Source organism: Manis javanica, chromosome 11 (genome assembly GCF_040802235.1).
Source record: "Manis javanica isolate MJ-LG chromosome 11, MJ_LKY, whole genome shotgun sequence".
Lineage (NCBI taxonomy): Eukaryota > Metazoa > Chordata > Mammalia > Pholidota > Manidae > Manis > Manis javanica.
Window position 1 is genome coordinate 3,738,524 of NC_133166.1, and position 22,245 is coordinate 3,760,768.

Sequence of the window (22,245 nt, forward strand, 5' to 3'; positions counted from 1 at the left end):
AACTCACTTTATCTTTACAATAACCAGACAAGAGAACAACTCAGTTTTTAGGCCAGTCTTACAAAGGAGATGATGCAGATACAGACAGTTGCAACTTCAACAAACTAAAAATAAATTGCACATGAAGGCCTAGGAGGTTCACTGGTGTTTCCACCCATAGGAATGTGTGGAGAAAAGGGCAAAGCCAGAGAGACTTCTGAGGCTGCATTTTTCCTGAGGCGTCTCCTAGGCCAGAAACCGTCCGATGGGACCATGTCAGTGATCTCTGTCCTAGGTGTGTCCTTCTGATTTACATCGTCCATCTAGGCCACAGTATTTGTTTCTGGGTAACACTGGCTGTACACATAAACTTCTTAAAGTGAATATGGCCAAAAAGTAACTTCAAGTAACTAAAATTTTTTACCCTGAACTACCAGATAATCTGTTCCAAACAGCCAGAGATTGCACCCTGCACTGAGAAACATGTAGTTCTTCATCTTTTTGTCACCTTTCACAATTAAGAAATGAAAAGTTCTCATCAACCTATATAAATTTTAATTAACGCTATGAGTAGAAATCTGTGGGCCAAACGGAGTGATTAATATGAGCATTGTTGTGCTTAAGGCCATTTTTAATTTTGTAATTTCTCAATCAAGGTAACATAAACTCATGGCATGTCTACCTACCTTTTTCCATTTCATACATATTCCTTTTATATTGTATCTTCTTTTGTAGAATGTCTACTCAAATGTTTTCCCCATTTTAAAATTGCTGTTTTATCCCTATACATCAGTGATAAGCATTCTTTATATATTATTGAGACAAATCCATCTATGGGATTGGTACTTTTTGTTAAGTTCTATGATCCATTTTGTGTTAAAGTGTATATGTGGTCTATGGTAGAGGTTGAAATTCTTCACTTTTGCATAGGAATATACAATTATTGAGAAGATTATCATTCCCCAGTGAATTTCCTTGGCAGGTTGTCAAAGATCAATCAACTATAAATACGTCGATTTGGGGACCCTCAATTCTATTACACTGATGTATATGCCAGTCTTACACCAGTACCAGTTCTAATGTTTTCTAATTTTCACTTTTTAAGTATTGCTTTTTGGTTAAGTTATTTTCCTAATAGTGAAGTCTTTATGTTTTCATGACTTGTTTCCTTAGTTTTACTTTCAGATTTTGTTGCTACTATATAGACATAAAGTAATTTTTGTATATTGATTCTTGTCTTGGGATTGTCACGAATTCAATTTTTAGTTCTATTAGTTGTAGGAGGGTGAGTGTGTGTGAGTTTATGTTTGGATTGCTTAGGATTTTCTTCTTAAAGATCATGTATATGGTGAACAAAATCTATATTACTTCAAGTCTGGATGACTGACTGGTAGACTGACTGCTTTATTAATCTATGTATCTACCTATGAATGTTTCCCAATCTTTTCATGTTTCGATCTGTGGGTCTTGCTTTTTTATCCACGCCATTACTCTTTGTCTTTTGATTGTTGCATTCAGCCCATTTACATTTGGGGTGATTATTGAAAGGTATGTACTTATTGCCATTGCAGGCTTTAGATTCATAGTTACCAAAGGTTGAAGGGTAGCTTCTTTACTATCTATTCATCTAACTTGACTCACTTATTAAGCTATTATAAACACAGTCTGATGATTCTTTATTTCTTTCCCTTCTTATTCCTCCTCCTCCATTCTTTATATGTTGGGTGTTTTATTCTGAGCTCTTTTGTATTTCCTTTAACTGCTTTTGTGGGTAGTTGATTTTATATTTTGCCTTTAGTTAGTATTTTGTTGGTCTGCTTTCTTTGCTGTGATTTTATTTTCTCTGGTGACATCTGTTTAGCCTTAGGAGTGCTCCCATCTAGAGCAGTCCCTCTAAAATACCCGGTAGAGATGGTTTGTGGGTGGCAAATTCCCTCAACTTTTGCTTGTCTGGGAATTGTTTAATCCCTCCTTCATATTTAAATGATAATCCTGCTCGATACAGTATTCTTGGTTCAAGGCCCTTCTGTTTCATTACATTAAATATATCATGCCATTTTCTTCTGGCCTGTAAGGTTTCTGTTGAGAAGTCTGATGGTAGCCTCATGGGTTTTCCTTTGTAGGTGACCTTTTTTCTCTCTCTGGCTGCCTTTAATACTCTGCCTTTGTCTTTGATCTTTGCCATTTTAATTATTATATGTCTTGGTGTTGTCCTCCTTGGGTCCCTTGTGTAGGGAGATCTGTTGGCTTCCATGGTCTGAGAGACTATTTCCTTCCCCAGCTTGGGGAAGCTTTCAGCAATTATTTCTTCAAAGACACTTTCTATCCCTTTCTCTCTCTTTTCTTCTTCCAGTACCCATATAATGTGAATATTATTCCATTTTGATTGGTCACACAGTTCTCTTAATATTCTTTCATTCCTGAAGATCCTTTTATCCCTCTCTGCCTCAGCTTCTCTGTATTCCTGTTCTCTGATTTATATTCTATTTACAACCTCTTGCGCCTCATCCAGTCTGCCCTTAAGTCCTTCCAGAAATTGTTTTATTTCTGTATTCTCCCTTCCAACTTGGTCCTTTAGCTCTTGTATATTTATCTGCAGCTCCATCAGCATGGTTATGACCTTTATTTTGAATTCTTTTTCAAGGAGATTGGTTAAATCTAGCTCCCCACTCCCCCTCTCAGGGGTTGTCTGAGTGATTCTGAACTTGACCAAATTCTTCTGCCTTTTCATGGTGATAGAGGTAGTCATAGGCAGATAGCATGTATGTCAGCTAGGAGAACAAAATCCCTTCCTGTTTTCTGCCCCTCTCCACTGCCTGTGCCAGTTATCCGCACACCAGGAACAGCCCTGTGGGCCCCCAGATCCCTGTGGGGCGAGGCAAGCATGCCAGGTGTGCTCCCCTGCATGAATGGTGCCCCTTCGCACCCTGTCCCAGCTTCCTCTGCCTGCACCAGAGGCCCCGGGACTGGCCTGGGTGGGTGCGCACCAGGAGGAGGCTCTCAGAAGCTCCTGTAAGCACAGCTGCTCCTGGGCTGCTCGCCCAGGGCCACCTGGAAAGGGGAATGAATGGCAGACTGTTTCTCATGGTGAGGGGCTTCAGAAATGCATTGACTCCCAGGGGGTTAGGGCTCTTAGAGTTTCTCAGGATTCCCAGCTGCTGGCCTGAGTGTCCTGGAATGCTTCCATCCAGCTGTGAGGTCCCTGTCTCTTTAAGACTTTCAAAAGTCCCAGGGGAGCAGGTTGCGGGGACCCACTCACAGGTTTTACTTTACCGTTTCCCTGATATCCAGCGCACCACACAATGTGTGACTGTGCTCCTGGTGTGGATGGCTGGGGCTGGGTATTTAGCAGTCCTACACTTCCACTCCCTCCCCACTCTGACTCCTCTCCTCCCATCGGTGCGCTGGGGTGGGGGGAGCACTTGGGTCCTGCCCGGCCACAGCTTGTATCTTACCACCTTCAGAAGTGCTGAGTTCTCGCAGAAGTAGATGTAGCCTGGCTGTTGTACTGTATCCTCTGGTCTCTCTTTTAGGAATAGCTATATTTGTTGTATTTTCAAAAATATACATGGTTTTGGGAGGAGATTTCGGATGCCCTACTCACACCTCCATCATCCCAGAATATGTTACCCATCTTTTTTTATATAAGCAGATTAATTATGCAAAAATCTGTATTATTCTAGAATAAAAACATTAACTCATGGATAATTTTACTAATTGAAAAAAGGAAAAATAAAATTCATCCCAAAGAATACTATTTAGAGGTGCACTTCCAGAAGATTATAGTTCATTTTTTAAATGTTACAAAAATCTGTTGTATATTTAAGTTAATGAAAGAAATTACAGTAATGATAGTTGTCTAAACAATTAAGTACAGACAAAACGTTTTAGAGCTTTAGTAAACACAACATAAAAGGCCACATCACATACATTTTTATACCAAAGACATATGTTATAGCTTATATGATTAATAGAGATGCAATTCTTGAGGGCAAATAGTATTAGTGTGATTTCAAGAACAAAAGATAATATAAAAAATAATACAAAATACATAAAAATAACATAAAATTGAATGATCCGTGTATTTCAAATTAACCATGGTGAGCATAAGATAGCTATCTAATGCACTAAAAATGATATGTTTTTGTTTTGCATTTTAAACTTCTGAAGTTAGTTGAAGAAATTTAAAAATCAATCTATATAAGAAACACATGAATTTTAAAAATTGAATAACACTAATGTAATTCATATTCTATATAGTAGCTATAAAAATTACCAAAGAAAATTTGAAGTCTAAAATTACAGAATGGAAAAATATCGAATGCTACAATAGAAAGCATAGAGGTGTGTGATTAAAGTCTCACTTTATTGTCTTCATTTTTGTCTCTCATTAATTTTGAAACATTAGTCAGAGCACTTAAACAGTACGTATTTCCATGTTTAAATAAAAATTAAGGTTTCTATCCTTAATTTCACTCAAATGTAATCATCCTCTAGCAACATGGGTGGAAAAGCTAAAGGCTTACTTATTGAAATGGATTGTTTATCAATAATTCCAATCAAGAGCAATACAACATCTCCACTACTTTTGCACAATTATTCCATATAAGATCACAGTAAGTGACAATGTGCAAAGGAAGGCAGTACACTTCTGAATGTATAAACTATTGGTAAAAGTTCATTTCAATTCATCATTTGAAGCTTAAAATCCCATACACATTGCAAATTATCTCACGAAAAAACTAAGGTTGTCACCCAGTTGTCATTCTGCCTTCACAAAAACAGCTAGAATTCCTTCTCTTGATATGTCTCTGAATTAACATGGAGTTTTACCCAAAGCGTACATTACAAAACAAAGATATATAAGGAATTCAAGCAAAAGTGATGACAGAAGAATGATAACTATATTACAAAATTTTGAAAAATGAGAAACCTCTGTCTGTCTCTCTTAAACACACGAAAAATAATATTACAGTTAGAAAGAAATATATCCTCACCATGTACACAATATTCTAGGTTTCAGTAGTCCTCTGTTTAGATTATAAATAAAACTGACAAATTAAGGAAATAATCACCTCACTAAAGGTGGCAGGTCTGAAAAGAAGTGACTGCTAAGAAAGGGTCAGAGCAAGAAAGAGAACAGTGAGGAGAAGTCAGACAACTGAGTGATTGTGTTGAGCCCCAACAAGATAATTGGAAAGCAGAGTATGTGAGTATCAAGGTACATGCTACACCACATGCATTAGATACAACTATTAGCATGGCACAGAGCTCCTGGGACACAGTATCTGTGTAGAACAGAGGGTTACAAATGGCTACAAAGCTGCAGAAGACAGCATGACAAAATGAATGAATTCAGTAACTACAAAGGTGCAAAAAACAGAGTTGTACATACACCCTGAAAATGAAATGTGTCTGCCTTCCACAGGTAGATTACATTGCCAGTCATAAGTGTCAGTATTTTATCCACAATGGAGAGTTAGTATGAAGACGAAAGAAAAAAAAAAAAACTGAGACGTGATTTAAGTCAATAATGACACTACACATAATAGTGGATATTCACTGATTGCAAGTATATGTGTATGGATACACATACATATGACATATACTTATGACATGACAGATAATGTATATATAAGAACACTATAAGAAAGAGTAGAGAGAAAGTAAGAAAGAAAGAATCAGGGATTCTATATGTGCCTGAGATTATTTTAGCCCTTTGCATATGACATGTATTTTAATTTTCCTAACTTTTATATGATATAATTACTACCATTATTATACCCATTTTTCAGATGACATAGTATCTGAGCTTCCAAAACTACTGGAAGCTGAAACAAAGAAATAATAAAGGAACCGAGGAATAAGCCAACGGATAAAAAACAAAAGAGCAAAATGATAAACAAAATACAAATATACAAATGTAGAAAACTTACACTGTATGTGTAAATCATTTGACAAAGATGTGTTCTTCATTATTAAATTACAGGAATTCAATTTTGAAAGGATTCAGTTTCCATTCTACGTACTGAAAGTATGATTCTCAAGAAGTCTTCATTAAAGTACGAATGTTTTAGCAGCAAACTAAATGTGTGTACCTTAGGAGTCTATACTCACATCCATTTAGACATTACGGGTTGGAGAAAAGTTGAGAAGGCTTGAAATTTTCAAAAATGCTCAACCTTATTGTATCCTTGTCAACTGAAAAGGCACAAATGTAAATGAGTCAAAAGGAATCACCCATAATTGCATAAACACTGGCTATTCTCTCCATTCCAACAGTCCAGCCTACCGAACACCCCTGCACCAGACTTCTCCTTGGGACCGCAAGTCTTACTAAGAGAATATTCTCTTGGAATATAATTTGGAGTTCACCAGTTTTTTAAGGGCTCCTTTCACATCCTTGTTTCTGAGGCTGTATAAAAGGGGGTTCAGCATGGGAATCACAAAAGTGTAGAAAACAGTAGTAGCTTTGTCAGTATCCATACCATTGCCAGAACTCGACCGGCAATACATGAAAAGGATTGTACCATGGAAGACAGCAATGGCTGTGAAGTGAGAGGCACAGGTGGAGAAGGCTTTGCAACTTCCTTGGGCGGAGCGCATCCTCAGGATGGTGATGAGAATTAACAAGTAAGAGGTAAAGATGATCACAACGGTAAAGACCTCATTGCAAGTGACCACAATGTATAGCTGCAGTTCATTCATAGTGACATCACAGCAAGCACGGGACAAGAGAGGGGGTAGATCACAAAAGAAGTGGTTAACCACACTGGATCGATAGAAAGAGCTAAGCACAAGTGCATCAGAGAACACACAGTCCCACAGAGGTAACAACCAAACAGCAGTGCCACACAGAGATATTGAGACATGCTAACCACATACAGCAGTGGGTTACAAATGGCCTCAAAACGGTCATAGGCCATCACAGCCAGCAGGAAGACCTCAGTTACCACACACGTGCAAAACAAGTAGAATTGCACAGTGCATCCCAGCACAGAAATGGTTTTGTCTTCATTTAACACACTAGCGAGCATCTTTGGTAGGATGACTGTAGAGTAGCAGAAGTCCACAAAGGACAAGTGGCTGAGGAAAAAGTACATGGGGGTGTGAAGTCGAGAGCTGACCTGAATCAGTGCAATCATGCCCAGGTTGCCCAAAACTGTGAGTCCGTAGATGAGAAGAAACACCAGGAACAGGAGGACGCTCAGCTCAGGGGCGTCTGCTCACCCGAGGAGAATGAACTCTGTCACTGGTGCAGTGTCCCTGGCCCATGACCCCACTTATTCGTAGTTATTTGCCCTTATGTGATCCAAAATTCAATTTTGACTGTCAACCTAAAAAAGTTTTGAAAAGAAGCAGGATAGTTAGTTTTTTCAGGGAAGAAACAGAACATTACTTTGTGAAGTTTAGGATGAGTTCAGACATTGCACATCCAGATGCACAGAGCCCTCAATAGCATCCTTAGGTCACACTAAAGCATTCAATATGTAGAAAACAGTATGATTCCTTAAACTATACCTATATAATTGAGAGCTTGGAATTGAACTATTAGCTAGACATTAAATATTATTTAATTCACTATATAATTTTATGAAATCATACCCATTTTTCATGGAAGATTCTTTAATCAGGAGTGGATATATTGGGATAACATGAAATTATTTTTTAAATACATAGTACCCCTCTCTGTCTCCACTGAAATGAGCAGTACGCTCATGTAGACTGTAATAAAAACAAAAACTCACAAGAAAGAATGGTCCATTGACTTCACAGCTGAATTCTATGAAACATTTAAAGATGAGCCAGTACCCATCCTTCTTATAATATTCCAAAACGTAGAAACATAGAAAACTTCCAAAACTCATTGTAGTAAGCCAAAATCACTCATATCAAAACCGGACAAGGACCATTTGAGAAAAGGAAAATTAGAGACCAATATCCATGACAAATGTAGATGCAAGTATTCTTAACAAAATAGAAGCTAACCTAATTCAAAAATGCATCAAAAGTATCATCAATCACAACCAAGTGGCATTTATTCTCCAGGGATGCAAGGAATGAACAATATTCATAAATCAATCAATGTGATACACCACATAAACAAAGAAAGGATGAAAACCACATAATCATGTCAATACATGTGAAGAGGCATTAGACCAAATTCAACATCCATTCATGACTAAAACTCCAAATTCAATGAGCATCACAGGAACATACCTCAACATGATGAAGGCCACAGACGACAAACCCACAGATAACCTCACACTCAAGAGGAATAGCTGAAAGCTTTTCTTCTAAGATCAGGAACAAAACATGGATGTCTACTCTCACCACTTTTATTCAACATACTACTGGAAATACTAGCCATGGAAATCAGACAAGACAAAAGGCATCCATATTGGTAAGAAACAAGTAAAAATTTCACTCTTTTCAGATGATGTGATACTATCTATAGAAAACCTTAAAGACTCCATCAGAAAACAATAACTAATAAATGGATTCACCTAAGTGACAGGATACAAAATTAATACACAGAAATTGATTGATTGTGTTCTATATTCTAACACAGAAGAAAGTGAAATCAGGAAAACAATTCTATTTACACTGGCATCCAGAAGAATAACATTCCTAGAAATAAGGATAACCTAACCAAGGATGTGCAAGACCTATACTCTGAAAACCATAAGACACTCATGAGAGAAACAAAAGAAGACACAAAAAAATAGAAATCTATCCCATCTTAATGGACAGGAAGAATTTATATCGTCAAAATGGCCATACTACCCAAAACAATTGGCAGATTCAATGCAATCCCTATCAAAATACCAACAGCATCTTTCACTGAACTACAGCTGAACTAACCACATGAGAACACAAATGCCCAAAGCAATCCTGAAGAACAAAGCTGGGGTATTATGCACGTGCCTTCCAGCTATACTACTATGCTACAGTAATCTACACAGCATGGTAATGGCACAAGAAGAGACCTATAGATAATGGAACTGAATAAAGAGCCCAGATATACACCCATGTATAGACGGTCAATTCCTATAAGACTAAGTAGCTATAAAGAGACAGTGCAGAAAACACCGGCTCTTCAATAACTGGTGTTGGAAAAACTGGACAGCTACAGGCAAGAGAATGAAACTGAATTACCATCTAACTCCACACACAAAGTAAACTCAAAGGGGATTAAAGAATTAAATAGAAGATATGAGACCAGACAAGAGTGATCATTGACTGGAGTCATTTGTTACTATTAATAAACATAATTTTGCCATAAGACAAAGACAAAGGAACATTTTTTTCAAAGGTCTGCATTACTTTCTCATTTACCCAGCTTGTATGAAATATCATGTGATGTAACATATCTGCCACTTATTCCTAGGAGACTGTGTTCAGCCCAGGGACCAGGCCCAGAGATGGTTATATACCCCAGGGTGGCCAGGAGCAGGCCTGAGCCTCCCGCAGAATGAACAGCACGCAGCTGGGAAATCAAGCTCGGGGCAGGTACTCATATTTTTCATTTTTTTCCTATGTACACTTTAGATTTCTTTAGTTCTTTTTCTCCGTTCAACTGAGAACATGTTACAAACCTAAAAACAATATGAAGTATTACTGAAAAGTTATCCTAATCCTATTATCACTCTGTTGATTTAAAGTACATCACATATGATAGCAGGGAGTTTGGAAAAGAGCAAGCATGGATAACGCAGGTGACATGACATTTTTAACTGTTTCATTTTCTTGCTGTACTTTACTATTTCTTTATGTTTTCATTTTTAACAGGAAGAACTCTTTTTAGTTAGTCTATAAGGACTCACATAAACTGTAGTTTAGGCTAAGGTTTGGAGATGTGCACATTGATCGCTATCATTATTCAGATATTCTTTTCCTCTCTTTCATCTACCTTCAACTCCACCTTTTTTATACTCTCAAATACAGAGAACTACTGTGATGTTATATACAGAGAGAGGTAGGGTAAAACAAAACAGTGGGACGTAGAATTCAGTGAGCCTTGTGGGGTCATGGGGAAGACAGTGTAGCTCAGAGAACATAAAGAGTGAATCTGTGGCATCTTACTGCACTGATGGGCAGTGACTGCAAGGGAGCATCGGGGGGACTCGATAATCAGAGTGAATGTAACAACCACATGGTTTTTCTTGTGAAACCTTCATAAGAGTGTATGTCAATGATACCTTAATAAAAAAAAGAATTCAATGAGCCACCCAAAGACAACCTTCTCTTTTAAACCAAAAAAGCCGAATTTCAGATGTTCAAAGGAAGTACGGATCAAAGAAGACAAAAAAGGAAATGACACTTTCTAAGGTGTTAGGGTGGGGGCACAGTTCAGTCATGAATGTTTCTGAGATTATAGGACTGTGGATGTATCAGTATTTTTACCACATGTCTTACATATCCGCTCTACTGCTGAATAGACAGTACGGAGTCCAGTAGATAAGGACAGAGGGATTCACACAGTGAACTGTACTACCTTTCTTGACTTGCGTCTCCTGTGCTGCCAGCATGGTCATGCATAGGTCCTAAATGTTCTTCCTAATCTCTCTTAAGCAACACCTCCTGTGGGAGGGAAGCATGGTCAGTGTATCACTCATGGAGACCCATCCACCCGTTTCTCCACCAACCACCACTCGCCCTCCTCAGCTGGTCTTGAATCACAGACCATCTCGGATAGGATAGAGGGGTGAGGGCAGGTGGGGACACATAAGGTCCAGGAACATGTCATAGCTCAGCCTTATACACAATTTCAGATGATTAAAGAAAAACAAAAACCTGTAGTCATTTCCTGAACCTCTTACTTAATGATGCTTCTCTGTTACAGAAGACGACAACATTTCTACACCATGTAAGAAAAACAAACAACAATTTGTCAGAAGATGTGGGTTGTCTGGACATATAATAGAAATAATTGTAAGAACTATTGCCTACAACACTGAGAACATCATCCATTTCTGAGTGTAAGATAGAAGTATCAAAAACATAATAAATAGTACATGAACAAGTGTGGACTTAGTGTGGTTAATTTGTATTAAAGTGAGCCGCAAACTCTGAACAGTGCCCTTAAAGTACACAATCTTACCATTATCATTTTATCAGTTCATAACAAATTGCATATATTTCCAGGAGATGCTATGTACCTCAGACAATCATTTTATCTCTTCTATAATCACTGAAAAGTAGGAAAGTATATTTCTATTATTACCATTAACCACAATAATTTTATCTATGAACTAAAACTATAACTGCAACAGCACTTTAACTATTAAGACAGTAAATGTAGTTAAGCCTGATCTTCCACCTCCATCTTTCACAACCAGGGATTTCCAGACCCGAGCGATGGCTGCCGACAACTGCACTGGGGTCACTGACTTCATATTCCGGGGCCTCTCTGGCAGGCAGGACGTGCAGCAGGGGCTCTTTCTGCTCTTCCTGCTGGTTTATGGCATAACCGTGATTGCCAACCTGGGAATGATCCTGCTGGTCAAGGTGGACCCCAGACTCCACTCGCCCATGTACTATTTCCTGAGCAATCTGTCCTTCTGTGATGTCAGCTACTCCTCCACTGTCTCTCCCAAGATGCTGGCTGATTTCGTATCTGAGCAGAAGAGGATTCCATATAACTTATGTGCCATTCAGATGTATTTTTTTGGTGCCTTTGCAGATGTGGAATGTCTCCTGTTGGCGGTCATGGCTTATGACCGTTATGTAGCCATTTGCAACCCACTTCTTTATACAGTGGCCATGTCCAGGAGACTCTGTATGCAGCTCGTGGCCATTGCCTATATTGTGGGTTTGGTAGATTCGGCAATCCACACCTGTTGTACATTTCGATTGTCATTCTGCAACTCCAATATCATCAACCACTTTTTCTGTGACATCCCACCCTTGCTAGCCCTCTCCTGCTCAGATATATCCATCAATGAGATAGTGATGGTCACTTTTCTTGGCTGTGTTTTGGGGCTCAGCATCATGACTGTCCTCCTGTCCTACAGCTACATCCTAACTACCATCCTGAGAATGAAGTCAGCAGCGGGCAGACGCAAAGCCTTCTCAACGTGTGCCTCCCACTTAACCGCTGTGGCCATATTCCACGGCACGCTGCTGTTCATGTATTTCCGACCCAGCTCCAGTTACTCCATGGACACGGACAAAGTGGCCTCTGTTTTCTACACAGTTGTCATCCCTATGCTGAACCCTCTGATCTACAGCTTGAGAAATAAGGATGTGAAAGGGGCCCTGAAAAAAACAGTGAGCCCTAAATTCTGTTCTGGGTGAAACTGTTTTCCCCTAAAGTATTTATGTCAAGATTGTGAGAGCTCATGATCATGTCCTCGTACATAGGTTCCTGTAGTCTCACCAGTACAACCTTCTAGATATTCCCTGCTTCTTACCTTTCTGCCCCCATCAACTCTGCAAGGAGCCGTGGATACCTATTGTAGTAATCTGTCCAAACTAAGGAAAAGCAGTAATAGTTTCACTTTGTTGTTTTGCAAAAGGCTCCTTTTATACCCGCCCTCTCTATTCACGGGTGCGGCCCAGTGAGATGTCCTGGGCAGAGCAACCCCTCCTCATGTCAACTCAATTTGCCTTCACTGACTTCTAAGTTTGTTTATGCAATGGGTTTAATAAACGTGTTCAATCAGAACAGATTTGGGGAATTAGATTAGAGTATTAGAGTTGCTTTATTCTTTTTATGTTTTACAGTCACCCTACAAATGTTCCATCATAACGCTTAGAAGTATGAGTAGCAAATAAATAAGAATAAAACAGAAGTTCCCTGCCTGCTTGCTCACTGCCTCTCTGCTTTGGTGTTTATAACACTCAGCTCTGAGATGCCAATCAAAAGTACCAGTGGGACAAATGCATGAGTGTAGCCTAAAACATGACACAAAGGAGCCTTTGTAATTTTACTTTAAAAAGAAGAACTCCATTCTTCAATTATTTTCTGGTATGCTCTCCTCCATGAAATCCTTCTTTACATCTTGTCCCTCGGCCTCGGCTGTGATCTCCATCATGGATGGGAATTATTTGATGCCCATCGTTCTGCCCAGTTATATCAGCGGACGTGCCCAGGACTAGCTGCTCTAGATTCATATTACACCTCACAGTGCACATCAGCCCGTGGGTTTCCCTTCTTGCCCGCATGCTGGAGAGCAGATACGGTGCTACTGACAACTGTACAGAAACTCCATGAGTGGGAGTTGGGGAGGAAGTTCCTGGACCTTCTCTAAGGCCACTGGAAAAGAGGACATCTTCTCCCTTGATACGTTCATGGCATTGTACTAGTTAAAATTGAAATATTTTTAAAAACTGAAATGCCCATTGATTGAGTTGAAAGGGTGATGTCTTAACTTATTAATGTGTTCAGGAAAAAAACAAACAGAGGACAAAGTAGTATTTACATTACTAGTCCATTTGCAGTGTTTTATATTGGCTCTCTGGGGATCTATGAAATAAACTGGAATCATATTCTAAACACAATTTTAATAATGGTCATTGCTGAGTAGCTGGTTGTCAGGCAATCCTATAACCTGGTACAAAAATGTAATTAATTGCATGTGTTGTGTATCTCCAGGGGAAAATTCCAGGGCAAAATGCCTTTGAAACTGCCATCAGTCAAAGGGAGAAACAAAGTTTAAGACACCCGTTTATTTCTTACAAGGAGTAGTCCTTTGTCTCTCTGGAGCCGGCTGCAGAGGAAGAGAGCCCCACCCAACCTAACCTCTCCTGTCTGTCCCTCACCCCTGTGATTAGCTATTGATACGGAGATGAACTACATCTCTCCAACCCTTGGAAACATCTATGGATATGCGGGTGCACTAAAGCCAGGAGAGAGATTCCGGAAATACTGCAATTTTACCCACAGTTGTTCACACCATAATCAATTGGGAATTAACGTGGTTAAGAAACACATAACACCATTTCCGGTTGCCAGGAATATTCATTTTATATTACATTGTAGTCAGGAAAGGAATATGAAGGCACTTTTCTGATTCCAGGAAAGAGTGATGAATTACACCTTGTTTGTCAGTTAAATCCCCTACCTTGATTTTCTATATTCCTTCAGGGTATAAAAGGAGCTGAGTGCCATATATTCCACAACACAATAGAAATGAAACAACACGCTAAAAATATGCAGTTATTGGCAGGCTATTAGCCATGCACTACCGATTGAACTGAGTTATAAGATGAATAATATTTCATTATTTCTGAAATACCTTCTTTTATAATCTCAGATAATTCATTTGTTGTTCATAGAAGCTACCATATATCAGGACCTTTCAATCACTGCCCTAACCTGTTCAATTCCCTGTTTTATTAAAAATGTATTAAATACAGTCATATCTATAAAAGTTAAACTACCCATCTTAGGTAAAATTGGGTTCACGGGCCAGTTTTCATATATATTTCACATATTTTTTCATATATATTTCATATTCATATATATATAATATATATATAAATACATATATGTATATATTTGAAAGGATAAAAGATATTCCCTTTTATTTCCTTTACCTATTCCTTTACAGACTTTGATTTAATAGTCTTTACAGGCAGGACACCAAGGCTTTTTGTTTTTGTTCTGATTTTATATATATTTTAAGGAAATGATAAAAGATGAGAGAGAATTTAAGATAGGCTATGAAGTGAGACAGACCTTAGTTTACATCTGTATAATATCATTTGCTTGTTAGCTCTTTGATCTTAGGCAGCTAAGTCCCTCTTGGGACTGAACCCCTGGGGCTGGGGGAAGGCGTGGTACTGTTCATGGCATCGTGGCATGGAACGGCATCTCCCAGAGCCATCTGTGTCCACCTCAGAGCCTGCTCACCCAGGCTGCCTGGTTCCGGTTGCCCATCACAGCCTCAGCTCACGTTTTAGCTTCCTGACCAGCCACCTTGGCACTAGTTTTTTTTTACCCTGTCTTCCCTCCTGGTTGTAGTTGAGCAGAGGATTCTTCATTGCCTCCCCTGTGGGCTCGCCATTCCCTCTTCCAGGCCAGAAGCTTGAACCGTCTACTGATCTAAGTCTCAGACCTCACATTGCCAAGAAATGATTGGATAATTAATCCCAGAGTGTCTTATTCTACATTATCCTGTGTGGCCCTATCCCAGGGGCTAAGGATGAATCGTACATTGTTGGAGGAGATCTTGGGGAGGACGTGACCACCAGGTGACCTGGACCAAGGCAGTCAGAAGCTCCTCACCTCCCTCCCTTGTTTTGGGAATGTACTCTCTGCCCACCATCCCCAGACTGTGAACTGTGCCAAGGACATAACCTTGAGAAAATAAGGCGGTGTGGAACCCATCTGGGCGGTGTACATGACTGAATGCACTGAGGACTCTATTTAAACTTAGGTTTGGCCGCCTGTCTTGCATCCACCTAAGACAAGTCTCATAAGCAATTCCATCCTTTGTTAAACTGCAATCAGCCAATCTGGAGTGGCCTGCCTCTTTCTTCAGCCCCCACCCTCTGTATAAGGCAGCTGGTTTGGGAATCAATATACACTCAGCCGTGAAGGAATTAATATCTATCTTTGTGACAAACTCATGTCCTTCGGATACTTCCAGCTCAGTAATTAGGACAAAGCTCTTGGTTCTCATCCCCTCAGGCCGCATTCCATTCATCCCTAACCAAAGCCCACACTGGCAGAGTCCTGCCTCACCACTGACCTGAGCGGACAAAACCCTTTTGGGAAGTTGGTTTCCACTGCAGTGAAAGGAACTCTAGTCTCTCTTTAGGACCCTGCATGCATTTCTTACTCTGAGAAGCCCTTCTCTCTCCCCCTACTCATCCTCACCTGTGGGTTTGGCACACACTTCATGCTTTCCTGCCACACCTGCGGCGGAACAGAACTACCTTCTCACCACTGGCTTCAGTCCCCATCTCTGGCTCTCAGGGCTTGGTCTAGTCACCCTCGGAAATGTTAGCTGATGCTTACAGGTCAAGAGATTTCACACTGAGAAAATATTTCATGAGCCAGACTTTAGTTGATATTAGCCAATTGTTTTTGAAAAAGTCTCCATTCTGGACAAGATCTTGTAACAGTCATGTGTGTATACAGTACTCTTCCCCAAAGTGAACCAAAAGTACTGCAGGAGAAATAAATCGTTTCTGCCTCTTAAAGGCATCTAGTCAAAGTTAAAAACAATCAGTACATTTACATGTTTATTTCACATAAATGTACTTAGTATTTACACTGAGGAAAATACAGTAATAAAGATGCAAGGGATCAAATCGGGAACAAAATAGTGTAGTAGAGGGATTAAACGGACACAAATAACTACAATGTTAGATAGAAGATGCTGAGTATTAGAAGAAACACAGGTATGATTCTAGTGAGGTTCAGAATGTGAGTTATCTGGAATTAAAGGCCATGTCCAAAAAAAGTCCTGAAGGAATTTAACATCTGAGGCAGGATTTTTTACACTGAGTATGATTTTGAGAGCTAAGCTACAAGGAGAGAAAAGGAGTAAAATATGGAATATAGCAGATCATGTGAAGGGCAAATCTACCCCTGGAAGAAATAGTAAACAATCTCAACTTTAAAATGATTGAAAGACAGACATAATGCAAGTAATATGAACTGGTTTGCTCTGATGTTGGGCTCTGACCCTATTTTTGGATGAGGCCTCGTTGCCCACAGAATGGGGAAACTGGCCTTTCCAACAGTTGAAACCAAAGATCAAGGGACAAACATTGTTGAAAAGATGTCAGGCCCAGTTTCATCCTTTCTTAAGAAGGCATTTTTTGGCCAATCACTTTCCTAAAGGCATTTTTGACATCTTTGTTCCTTAGACTATAAATTAGGGGATTCAACATAGGAATAATCAATGTGTAGAACACAGAGGTCACTTTGTCACTATCCAGTGAATGACCAGTGCTGGGGCGCAAATAAATGGAGATGAGGGTACCATGGTAGATGGTGACCACGGCCAGATGGGAAGCGCAGGTGGAAAACCCTTTTCTTCTTCCCTCAGCAGAACCTGTTTCAAGAATAGCTATGATGATGTAGACATAAGAGAGAAGAACTGTCAGAAGACAGGTAGCTTCCACCAAGCTAGCAAAGACAACCAGAATAATGTCATGCATGTACGTGTCCGTGCAGGACAGGGAGAAGAGTGGGGAGATATCACAAAAGAAATGGTTAATTTCATTGGAGCAGAAAGACAGATGGAATGTATTAGTGGTGTGTATAATTGAGCTCATGGTGCCCCCCAAAAATGCTCCATCTGCAAGCTGGCAGCAAGCCCTCCTGGACATGATAACAGTATAAAGCAGTGGGTTGCAGATTGCTACATATCGGTCATAAGCCATGACAGCCAGGAGGAAAGATTCTGGTCAACCAAAGAGCAAAAAAAATACAACTGTGCAGCACAGCCATGGAAAGAAATGGCCTTTTGCTCAGAAACCAAGTCCACCAGTAACTTGGGGGCAATGACAGAAGAGTAGCAGGCATCTATGAAGGACAAGGTGCAGAGGAAAAAATACATAGGGGTGTGCAAGTAGGAACTGCTCGTGATTAATAAAATCATCCCAAGGTTCCCCATCAGGGTAACAGAGTAGATGGAAAAAAACACAGCAAAAAGAACAGTCTGAAGTTCTGGGTGGTCACTAAATCCCAGGAGAAAGAATTCAGTCCTCACGGTGCCGTTCTCCAACTCCATCCTCTTGGTGCTCCTGGACTTCGGCAGTTGCCACAGAGTAGGTGCGACAGTGATGGCAACACTAATAACAACTTCAACATTAACAAAAAATATTTAAAAAGAAAGTGGTCAAAGTAAATACCACAGAGTAGGTGCGACAGTGATGGCAACACTAATAACAACTTCAACATTAACAAAAAATATTTAAAAAGAAAGTGGTCAAAGTAAATAAAGAGAAGAGTAATTCTAAATCCACTTGGAAAACCTGAAAACACATTGGTGTATCTATAGTTAACATGGTAGAATGCATAGTCTTTCAAATGCTTTAATTAAGTTGATAATTTCCTATTTGGCTCCCTCTTCTATTCCTTAAAGCTATAGCCTTCCACACGGCACACCACCACACCAGTTGCTAAACTCTATTGTGGGTTTCACTCTTACCTTCTTCACCTCTCTCATCTGCTAATGTGGAGCAATAGTGGTTAACCCCACTGTCATACAGCAAACTGAATAAATGGCCTCTGTTCCCACGTGTGTTGTTTTTATGTCCACATAGCATAACATCACAGTTCCAGGTGAAGCCTTGTATAGGTAGAGGAGCAGAAATTCTGCATTTCTCACCTTGAGATGGGGCTTTGCTTCTGATCACTGATAAAATATAAAAAAGAAAGTGTCTGGATTAGTCATATTAGTGACTCAATTTGCCGTGTCCCTTGATAGTGGGGAGACCTTGGGCAGGCCATTTAATCACTGAGTTTCACTAGGCATTAATATTTAATCATCTCTTATCAACCAGGATTCCCTTTTTACTTTAAACAAAGTGCTAGTTGAATAAAGAAAGCATCATTGAGGTACTAGTTAATTCTCTGGCATCCTCCTTTCCTGAAATACAAATGGCTTCGTCTTTAGAAAATATCAGCTCTTACAGGGTGACAGCCCACCTGTTCCCATCTACAAGCATGAAGCACACGATTGTCAATCGGCTTAGAAGTGCAGCAAAGCAGACTGCTGTGAAGACGAAGGGAACATAAGGTATAACCAGTGGCTAGTAAGGGAATGGCAGGTACAACTATTTGTTGTCCCATCTTCTTTCAGTAATTATGAATAATGTCTGTTAAAATGTGGGCATCAAAAAAGTCTCTCATCTTTAGAGATAAAGTTCAAATAAGCTTCAGTCTCAGACACGGGGAACAGCCACTTCTTTGCTGAAGTTGTTTTCTTCTAAACCCCTTATTTCCAATCACAGAATTAAAGGTAGTGAAGAAACCAACTTACATAGAGAATATTTTTTCTTGCAATAATCTTTCAAGGATCTTACATGTTTTAAGACTGAAAGAAATTTGCAGGATTCAAAAATGAAATACGAAGCCAAATGGAACAATGGAAAGAGAAATATATACAAGAAACAAAACATTAAGGAGAGTCCAAATAGAAGCCAAGGAATAGGTTCTCTTACACAATTGGCAGGTGAGAATGAAAATGGACATTTCTAAAATGGCTCGTCAAAGTATTTATTCCTTATGGTCAGGATTATGTAACATCTTTCTACATTGATAGATAGTAACTGCACTAGAGAGAGTGAGGATTTAATAATATAGGTAACTGTTGAAACACTGGTTGTATATTTGAAACCAACATGAGATTGTATATCAACATCCTTCATTAAATTCCTGCAGAAAGTTCTCTATATTAAGCCTTAGCTGTTACTTCACAAAGTTTCTTCTATTACCAGAAAGCCAACCCCTAACCCCATGCCAGTCCTCTTACTTGACTGTTGATAACTATTGGTATTAATGGATTCCCATATGACAGAACATATATTATGACATACTAATTGAGTCACCCTCCATTTACATTTAAGTCCGCTTCAACTTTTAAAAAGAAATAATAGCTAATGAGGACTGTGCTTATATGTAGATTCCAAATCAGAGTCTGAAAGCACTGAGGATTCTCTTAAGAATATCAGGTGTTAAATGTGTGTGTGTGGGGGGGGGGCTGTTGCTTTTTATTTTTATTGTAAACTTAAAGCCTTGAAAATTTAAAACCTGTATTACTGTAGGAATATTTATTATCAAAATGTCAGTATCCTGTGTGCAAAAAAAGTGGTTATAAAAAGATGAGCCCTTAAAATCCTGTCCAGATCTAATATCCTAGAATTACGTTAAGAACACTCACCAGATCACACTGTCTTCCTTTCATTTATCTTCTTACTACACTGTTGTCAGCATCAGTTCATATGTCACGGGAAAATCAGTTTTGACACTTAAAGATTAAGAAGTTGACCCATGGCCCATAATCCATCCTGGCGGGCCTTCTGTGTTCATACAAGAAATGTGTGCCTCCCTCAGGAAGGCTGTGGGTCCTCAGGACAATGCAACCCTTTTTTATCTTGTTTTGAGGATTTTGAGATTAGATTTCTGATCTACGTCAGATCCCAGAACACACACACTCAGACATCCAAATCCCAATGGAAAAAGATATGTGAGTAATTAAACACTTCTACTGAGGAGTTGATTATACACAAAAGGGAATGGTGTAATGTGTTTTTCTACATCTTCAGGATGTCACAAAAATAAATATATTTTGGGACTCAAAATTGTAGAAACAGTAGATTGTTATATATATAACTGGAATGTGATATTTGTTCTCCAACTTGTTCTAGCCAGCTCAAAAAAAAAACTCTCAGAATATTCTATGTGACAGATGGTGGAATAAACTGGAAAGAAGCAAAAATATCTACCTGGCTGTTGAGAAATAGATATTGAAAGCCAACAGGTAGGAGGAAAACCAATTAAAAATGAAGTTTCTGACTCTGATATATGCTGTAACTGTGTCCATGTTCAAATGGAACTATGGCCAAACAAGACCACAATAGCTCAGAGAGCCTTTATTCAATAAATACATTTACATTAGGAATATGTGTCAGACAGTGTTCTAGTACAAAACAGAGGAAAGGGGGACAACTTGAACTGGGCATTACGAATTCTATCAAGTACAGAACAACAAATGAAGGACAGTGGAGGAAACAACAGGCCATTACATGGACACTGGAAAGTCTGTGGTATAACTATAGACCCAAAATGAGGTTTGGAGAATGTGCTGCCCAAGAAAAAGATGAAGCTGGAAAGACACACACACACATCTTGGCAAAGAGAGCTATGAGAAGTTTGGAGCTTTATGTCCAGAGAACTAATGCCAACATAAAGAAACCCCCCTTCTTTATATTCAATTTTTCCAGCAAAGTCCTACAGGTAAATCACTAGCTTACTAGCATCCACCCAGAAGCTGTCATGTATTGATGACTGGCCTTTAACATTTCCCCAAACCTCCTTGGGTGCAAAGACAGAGACCCACCAAGAACAGGAGAGGCTGGATTCCCACCAGAAAATTTAGATCCTATTAGTAAGATAATAGTAAATACCTATCAGCCCTGGAGTTTTCAAGTAAGAGATTGGCCAGACTCTGCAAGAAAAATACAACCACATCTAAAAAATAACAGAAACATTTATGTGGTTGCTTTTCAGACAGGTGTGCCTCAATTATTCCTAGACTACTGAAGCAGTCACCTATGAGGTAATTTGGGAGATTCTGAAAAAGAAATCACATTTTTTTTTTGTGAAGGTAATCTAAAGCAGACTTCCTTTTTGCTAAGAAAACAAAGCAATCAGTTTTTAGATCAGGAAGGTGTGCCTGTATCCCAGTAGGATATGGAGCCCCATTGTTTTTCATGCTGCAGCAGGAGTAACTGTGTTCCTGAAGCCCTGAAACCCAAGGTCTCTGAAAGGGGTCATGTAGATTCAGGAGAGACATCAAACTAACAACTGACTAGGATGTGGGATGCTGAGCAGGCTTCCCCAACACAGGAAGCTCTGTAATGACGGTCACCTTGAAGAGAGGAGAACTCTAATATACTCATGCATGCTGGTCCAGGGACTTCCAGCTCAGGATTTTGCTCTCTGGGGGAGATCTGATGATGTCTGCAGACCTGCAGACTTTTTGGGTGGTCACAAATGGAAAGAGTGATGGTCCTGAAATCTAATGGTAGAAGCCAGGGATACTGATAAACATCCCATAGCACACAGGATGGACACCAATAGCACAACATTGTCTAGACCCAAATGTCCATAGTGCCAAGGTTGAGAAAACATGCTCTGGGTGGAGGACTGGAGGTGAAAGATGTTTCTCTTCCTTCATCATAAAATTCAGAGTCGTGGAGGTGATATGGGAAGCATTGCTCTAGTCAAAACATTTGAAATCCAATGCAGAGACATGTTTTATCATAAGCACAATATAACTATATTCCTTTTGTCATTATTTATTCATTTATCTCAAGAAATAATGACTGGCTTTCTTGGCCAGGATCCAGGGGTATTTCCATATGATCCCTGCCATCAAAGATTTATTTTCAGGAAACATTAAGAAGAGTACATTTCATGGGCCAGTTCCTTGCTGTTTTATTATTATCCTTAAGACCAACAATAACTGTGAGGCTGACAGCTTAACCCCATTTATATTTGAGAGACCTGAGGTTAAGCAAGTTTAAGCATCTTTCTCAAATTCTCTTATTAGGTTCTGAACCTGGACTCATGTA

The 22,245-nt window shown here is 39.4% G+C and overlaps 1 protein-coding gene and 3 pseudogenes across 1 annotated transcript; 1 reads left to right on the forward strand and 3 right to left on the reverse strand.

Annotated features, from left to right (window-relative positions):
- LOC108390761 (olfactory receptor 5L1-like) overlaps positions 1-22,245 on the reverse strand; it is a 110,588-nt pseudogene that overhangs the window by 62,270 nt on the left and 26,073 nt on the right.
- LOC140844167 (olfactory receptor 5L1-like) lies at positions 6,316-7,254 on the reverse strand (annotated as a pseudogene).
- On the forward strand, positions 11,341-12,279 carry LOC140844169 (olfactory receptor 5G9-like). Its single transcript, XM_073215653.1, has one exon. It carries the CDS (start codon positions 11,341-11,343, stop codon positions 12,277-12,279), a length of 939 nt encoding a protein of 312 aa, XP_073071754.1.
- Positions 16,160-17,748, reverse strand: LOC108408326 (olfactory receptor 5AP2-like; annotated as a pseudogene).

Coding starts and splice junctions, on each gene's coding strand:
- LOC140844169 (XM_073215653.1), top strand. CDS start 11,341: ATGGCTGCCGACAACTGCACTGGGGTCACTGACTTCATATTCCGGGGC.